Source organism: Nicotiana sylvestris, chromosome 4, assembly GCF_000393655.2.
Source record: "Nicotiana sylvestris chromosome 4, ASM39365v2, whole genome shotgun sequence".
Classification (NCBI taxonomy): domain Eukaryota; kingdom Viridiplantae; phylum Streptophyta; class Magnoliopsida; order Solanales; family Solanaceae; genus Nicotiana; species Nicotiana sylvestris.
This window is the reverse complement of record NC_091060.1, coordinates 138,587,960-138,594,720: the sequence shown is the minus strand read 5'-3', so window position 1 is coordinate 138,594,720 and position 6,761 is coordinate 138,587,960. Positions and strand designations below refer to the sequence as shown.

At 45.4% G+C, this 6,761-nt stretch overlaps 1 protein-coding gene across 1 annotated transcript; it reads left to right on the top strand.

Moving 5' to 3' along the window:
* The first annotated feature begins 810 nt into the window (after positions 1-810).
* LOC138890233 (uncharacterized) lies at positions 811-2,565 on the top strand. The gene is made up of 2 exons (XM_070173601.1): positions 811-893; positions 1,989-2,565. The coding sequence occupies exons 1-2, from the start codon at positions 811-813 to the stop codon at positions 2,563-2,565; spliced, it is 660 nt and encodes a 219-aa protein (XP_070029702.1).
* The last annotated feature ends 4,196 nt before the right edge of the window (positions 2,566-6,761 follow it).

The following is a 6,761-nucleotide window of genomic DNA, read 5'->3' as shown; positions in this document are numbered from 1 at the left end:
CTCGGCTCGAGTTGTCCGCTCGGGTAAGCCAGGTCTAGAACAAACACCCAGGATAAACCTAGTATAACAAAACCTCATGTCGGATCCCTAGTAGGAACGCTTATTTGCATCATGTGCACTTGACTTAGGGGACTCAACACACGGGTTGGGTCCGTCTAGGACAAGCGACCTGAAATGAAAAGATCATCCTACTGCATCCTGTTTATTTTACACATTTATTTGCTGCAGACTTGCATGCTGACCGCTTCTGAAAATACTGGAATATTGAAAAAAAAAGGAAAAAAAAAGAAAATAGGAGTGTAGATAAATCTGAGTCACTGGCGAACTTTGCCAAAATTTGGAAAAATAATAATAATAATAATAATAAATGTTTTTTTTAGTGTAATTTGTTTAAACAAGTCTTGTTGTCAGAATTAGTTTATTGTCGTGGCCTGAACTACGCCGGTTTGATTCTCACCGGATGTGAGATACGTAGGCAACCCTCATCGGGTCCAACCTCCCCTTTTGCAAAAAATAGCCAAAAAATGTCAAAAATTTTAATCTTTCGTCAAAATAAGTCGGGTGATTCCATTCTTGTAAAAATAGCTGAATGTCCTTAAAAAGACGCCGGAAGGCTGTTTTTGCGAAAATAGCCACTTTTGGTCATTTGCGAAGTTTTGTCCGGTTGGTAAAACACAGCCTTTAAATCTTTTTCGAAGTGCTAAAAGGCCGTATTGACAAAACCGGAGTTTTATTTAAATGTGTGTCAATTTTAGTTTATTCTTTCTTTGAGTCCAATGAGTGTTAATAACCCCCAAACAAACATACAGAATGAGCCCAGGTCCAAGCTTGCCGGTAACAGTTAGGAGCAAGATCCCTTTGGAGTTGCGCTTGTGGTGGGAGGATTTGGAAAAGTCAGAGCGAGATAAGATCAAATTACATCTAGGAGGTCTCACCAGTTTGTTGAGCGTCAGACCCAGATGTGACATCATAAAGGCTTTGGTTACATTTTGGGACCCGGCCCACAACGTATTCCACTTCTCGGATTTTGAACTCACCCCAACCTTAGAAGAGGTAGCAGGTTATATGGACATTACTGAGGGACTAAGGCACAAATATCTGATTGCTCCAAGAGCCGTCAATTCACACAAGTTCATGGATCTGCTGAAGATAAGCAAGGGAGTCCCGTACTCTGAGTTGGATAGAGGTTTTTCTACTCTGCAGTTCATATACCAGAGGTATGGGCATATAGGAGGGTTCGACGATCTGGAAAGCGGGGTTTGCAGCAGAGGAAATTGGACAAAATAGGATGAACATAGGCGGTTCGCCTTCATGGTAGCGTTCTTAGGCATTATGGTATTTCCTCGGAAAGACAGAAATATTGAGTTGAAGGTGGCTGGAGTCGTCAAGGTCCTGATTACCAACAACAAAAGCACGTTTGCCCCTATGATAGTGTCCGGGATATACCGAGCTCTCACAGCCTGTAAAGCTGGGGCAGATTTTTTCGAAGGATGCAATTTGTTATTGTAGATATGGATGATCGAGCACTTGTGTCATCATCCTTAGTATATGAGCTATAGATCTACAAACGAAGGTTGCATTGAAGGATATAACACGAGGGTTTCAGGGCTCAAATTGCCAGAAGGGTCTGAAGACTGGGTATCTTGCCTTCACGCCATCACTGCAGCACAAATAGGGTGGATATTGGGTTGGCTTCCTGTTGAAGAAACTGTGTACATGCTCACCACGGTTCTTTACTTCCTCTTAATGGGACTCCGAGGCATTCAGCCTTATGCGCCTTACCGGGTGATGAGACAGTTAGGGAGGTGTCAGGTGGTACACCCAGATGAAGATCTCAGTGTTTATGAAATCGAGGTTAGCACCAACGACCAATTTCATGAAGAAGCCATTCGTTCTATATAGAATGAATGCCAGTATTTAACGGTAAACACTCGAGTGCACGACCTATCCAGAGGTGAAGTCTCACCGGCTTATATCGCCTGGTACAGGAAGAGAGATGTTGTAAGAGATGAGCCAGAACGGCCAACCAAAAAACCTCACATTCAAGAGTTCGTTGAGGCGTCACAAGAACCCTGGGACTGGTTGGCCAAAGAGCGCAAATACCGGGCCGAAATAGGCAAGCTGAAACAACAAGTCAAGGATCTGAAATTTGAGAACAAGGTGCAAATTGTTGCCGATGAAGGAGAGAAGAACAAGTTAGCCCAAGAAAATGAGGCTCTCAAGGCTCAGATCCGACAAATGAGGGTAGATGCTGACAATCAACAAAGGAGTCGGTCGGATGAAAGATTGATTAACGGACTAAAGAAGGAAATCATGGAGCGCCGGGATGACTTGAAGAAATTCGAGGGTGCCGTAGCACAGCTCCGGGCACAATGGGCAAAAATAACAAAAGAGCGCACACAGTACTTGCAGCAAGTGAAGAAGGAATATGAAAAAACCATCGCCAAACTAAAGGGAAAAATGACCACCCTTGAGGACAAGGCAGCTAAGCAAGCTGAAGCTTATGAAATCAAAAGTGGACACTGTTATGATTTACTGGCTCGAATGAAAGATGAAATACGGTAGCTGCAACGGTAGCATCTCCAGAATTCTCAGGTTTTGGGGGGCTGTAGTGATCAGATCAGGCACCTGCTCATAGAAAAAGGTCGAACCAGGAACAAGATTGGTACTATTGCCCATGTCATCATTAGAAGATGCCGAATGTGTGAAGACATGACCCGCACTACCTTCATGTCAGCAGTAATGATTTTCGTCAAGCGGACAATGTACGAACTGGAGCAACTTGAAAGGGATCTCACACCTAAGCCTGCGACAAGGCCGAACGATGCCTCGCGGGCACCAACTTTTGGAGCTTTAATGTATTCATAGTTCGAGTCAGTGTTTTGTTTTTAGAGTCTGTTGTCTGTCTGTATATTCTCTTTTGCATCAAAATGTGTCAGTAGTTTTTTTTAGTCCGTAATTGGTTTTACTTCGGGTTTGTTTTCCTTTCCAAAAAATGTCTAGTTTGTATTATAATGTTTTAGTAAAGAAAATGGAAAATTCCCAAAATTTGCTTTCGCATTTATGTGGCAGAACTACGCCCGGTCTGATTCATGCGGGGACATGATACGTAGGCAATCCACATAAGATTAGACCACCACTAAAAAAGGAAAGTCTGGAGGCACTTAAAAGAAGTCGGAATGACGCATGCAGTCAGAACAAAGGCATGATAGAAATGGCTAAACTGCTTAGGAACATTGCATCCCCAACGTGAAATTGCAATATGTATTAAACTCTAAGTTGTTGATACCAGAGATTTCGAAACAGTTAGCTCGTTAGAACGTTCTGGAAGATTACCATTACCACACAAGATCTAAAGGGCCCATTCCTAAAAGTATGTCTGGTTCGGATAAAAGTGTTGAGGAGGAAAAGACGGAGATGCAAATGATGAAGGAGGAAGTAGACAGGTTGAGACAAGAGATAGCTGGGATGCACTTAGCCTGGGTTAGGGGACAAACATCACCAATACTTCCCCCTACTCCCACCCTCTCACCGGCTCGAACTCCGGAACACCCTTCCACTGGTCCATCAACGAGCTTCCCCATTGCCCAATACTATCAGGGGGAAACTTCCTATAATCCCCAAGCTCCACCACCCAAACAAAACCCTCCTCCACCAATTGTTCCTGTCTTCGTGGCACCTCCACTCGCCATATTGCAAAAATCATCCGATGAAACAGTGTTTCAGGTTCACGACAACCAATACTATCCTCCTGAACTCACCTTCAAAGCACCCGAGCCATACATCTACACCCCTCACCTTCAGCTCCCGGCGGAAACTGAAAGGCCGGCTAAGAATCCGGAGCAGGACGAAGTGCTTCGTAAAGTAAAAAGCCTGGAGCAATCCTTCAGGAATATGCATGGATTGGGCAACCAAGTTAGTGTGGCCTACAAAGATCTGTGTCCCTTCCCCGATGTTCAATTGTCGGCAGGTTTTAAGATGCCAAAGTTTGATCTATATGAGGGACATGATGATCCCATGGCATATCTACGAGGTTTCTGTAGTAAGATGAGAGGGGCAGGTGGAAAGGATGAGCTGCTAATAGCTTATTTTGGTCAAAGTTTAAGCAGGTCCGCACTGGAATGGTACATGAGGCAGGATCCTAGCAGGTGGTATACGTGGGACGATCTAGCACAAGCATTTGAAGGTCACTTCCAGTATAACCTTGAGATCGTCCCTGACCATCTCACACTGTTGAAACTTGAGAAAAAGCCCGGAGAGAGCTTTAGGGAATTCGGATTCCGTTGGAGAGAACAAGCAGCAAGAGTCGATCCACCAATGAGGGAAGGTGAAATGGTGGACTACTTCTTACAAACTTTGGAGCCAACTTACTTTGGTCACCTGGTGACGTCAGTTGGTAAATCTTTCAACGAAGTAGTAAAAATGGGCGGTATGGTTGAAGAGGGACTCAGATCCAACAAGATAATGAGCTATTCAGCAATCAAGGCCACAACTCAGGCTATCCAAAGCGGCACGGGAGGTGCGCTCGGGAAAAAGAAGAGAGAAAAGGTCGCAACAGTCGAAGCAGGTACTTGGTCCAGATCCAGAGGTCCTTCCCCTCGCTACCAACCCGGACCCTATCACCCAAATTACCCACACACTCCATACAACCCTCCACAACCCTATTATTCATCGCAAGAGCCACATTTCTCCGTCCATCACGCCCAAACTTACACCCAGCCTCCGGCTCGCCCACAATGGCGTGCGCCGTTTCTCCAGAATACATATCCACCTCCACAAAGCACATATCCACCACCAAGGGCCTATAGGAATCCTTCAGGGCCAGGCTTCCGCGGAAATCAGGCTTTCAGGAATGACATGGTGCAAAGGCAGAGAACATTCACTCCGATGGGAGAAACCTATACTACTCTGTTCCACAAATTGAGGCAATTAGGCCTATTGAGTCCTGTTGAGCCCAAATTACCAAATCCCCTTCCCAAAAATCTGGACCGCTCAGTAAGCTGTGAATATTGTTCGGGGGCTCCCGGGCATGATACTGAAAAGTGTTGGAAGTTGAAGACTGCTGTACAAGATCTTATTGACACAAATAGGATCGAAGTTTAGGCACCAGATGCACCCAATATCAAAGGAGGGAAGCCCAAGAAACCCTCACAAACGGTAATAATGATTCGTGCCAGTCCAAGCAAAAAGCCGACCAGTGGGAAGGCAGTGGTACAGTTGGGAAGGGTAAAAGACAAGCCAGTTGTGGTAATGGGGAAATGTTCGTCTGTTGTTGCGAAGAAGCCAAAGCCAGTCAAGGTAGTGCTGCAGGGAGTACCAAGCACACCAGTGTTAGTTGTGAAGGCGGCCCGCGTAAAACCAGTTGTTATCAGGCTAGTAATGCAGTTGCCGATAACAAGTGAGAAAGTTGTACCTAGGAGCTACAGTCAAGTGACGGTGATGCATAAGGGGAAGGAGGTTGTGGAAGAAGTATGCGAGGCCCAGGGGTTAACCCGTTCGGGAAGGTGTTTTGTTCCCGCAGAATTGAGAAGGTCCAATCCTATAACAATAAAGAAGCCAGTGTTGGAGGAAGAAGCAGAGGAGTTTTTGAATATGAAGGCACAGGACTACTCCATTGTAGAGCAGTTGAGCAAGACTCCGGCCCAGATTTCGTTGTTATCCTTGTTGATCCATTCAAGCGATCATTGTCGGGCATTAATGAAGATTTTGAACGAAGCCCATGTTCCGGACAAGCTCTCAGTGAACCATTTGGAAAAAAATAGTGCACAAAATCTTCGAGGTAAACCGAGTGACATTTTCTGACGACGAGTTGCCATTAGAGGGTACAGAACACAATAAAGCACTCTATTTGACTGCAAAATGCGAAGACTCGGTGGTCACTCGAGTACTGATTGATAATGGGTCCAGTGCCAATATCTGTCCTCTGGTCACTCTGAACAAACTGAAAGTTAATGATGATAGGATTCACAAGAACAGCGTCTGCGTACGAGGTTTTGATGGGGGTGGTACTAACACAGTGGGTGATATCATGCTGGAATTGACAATTGGTTCGGTCGAGTTCACCATGGAATTTCAAGTGATAGACGTGCGGTGTCGTATAATCTTCTGTTGGGGCAACCCTGGATCCATGCAGCCAAAGCAGTGCCTTCTACACTACATCAGATGGTTAAATTTAAGTGGGATAGACAAGAGATTGTGGTACACGGAGATGACGGTACAGGCACCGTCAGTGATGCCATTATGCCCTTCATAGAAACCGACGATGACAAGGGCCCATGGGTTTATCAGGTTTTTGACGCAGTCTCAGTGGACAAAATTCCTAAGGGCGGGGACCTTCCACTTCCCAGAATCGCAGCTATGACCTTCATGATAGCCTCGGAAATGTTAAACAGCGGATTTGTACCCGGAAAATGTTTGGGGGTTGATCTGCAGGGTATTGTCCGAACAGTTTCTTTGCCTAAGAACCTGGATACTTTTGGGATAGGATTCAAGCCTACCGCAGTGGATGTGAGACGGGCCCACAAGTTGAAGAAAAGAGTCTGGGTCCTTCCCAAGCCAATCCCGCGCCTATCCAGATCATTTGTCAAAGCAGGTACCAGAAAGCTGTCGGTCCCGAAAGTTCTCAGACCACTGATTGGGCCAGATGGATATTTGAATGAAGGCTTTGAAAGGCTGTTCGCTGATGTCAACATGATAAAAGCTGGAGAAGGTTCCAGTAAGGCAGACATACAGTTTGTGGGGCCTAGGGCCAATATCAACAA

Excerpts from the sequence above, each read along its gene's own strand:
- LOC138890233 (XM_070173601.1), top strand. The coding sequence starts at position 811 with ATGAGCCCAGGTCCAAGCTTGCCGGTAACAGTTAGGAGCAAGATCCCT. Across the intron at positions 894-1,988 it reads TGGTGGGAGGATTTGGAAAA|GAAGAGAGATGTTGTAAGAG; the intron begins GTCAGAGCGAGA and ends CGCCTGGTACAG.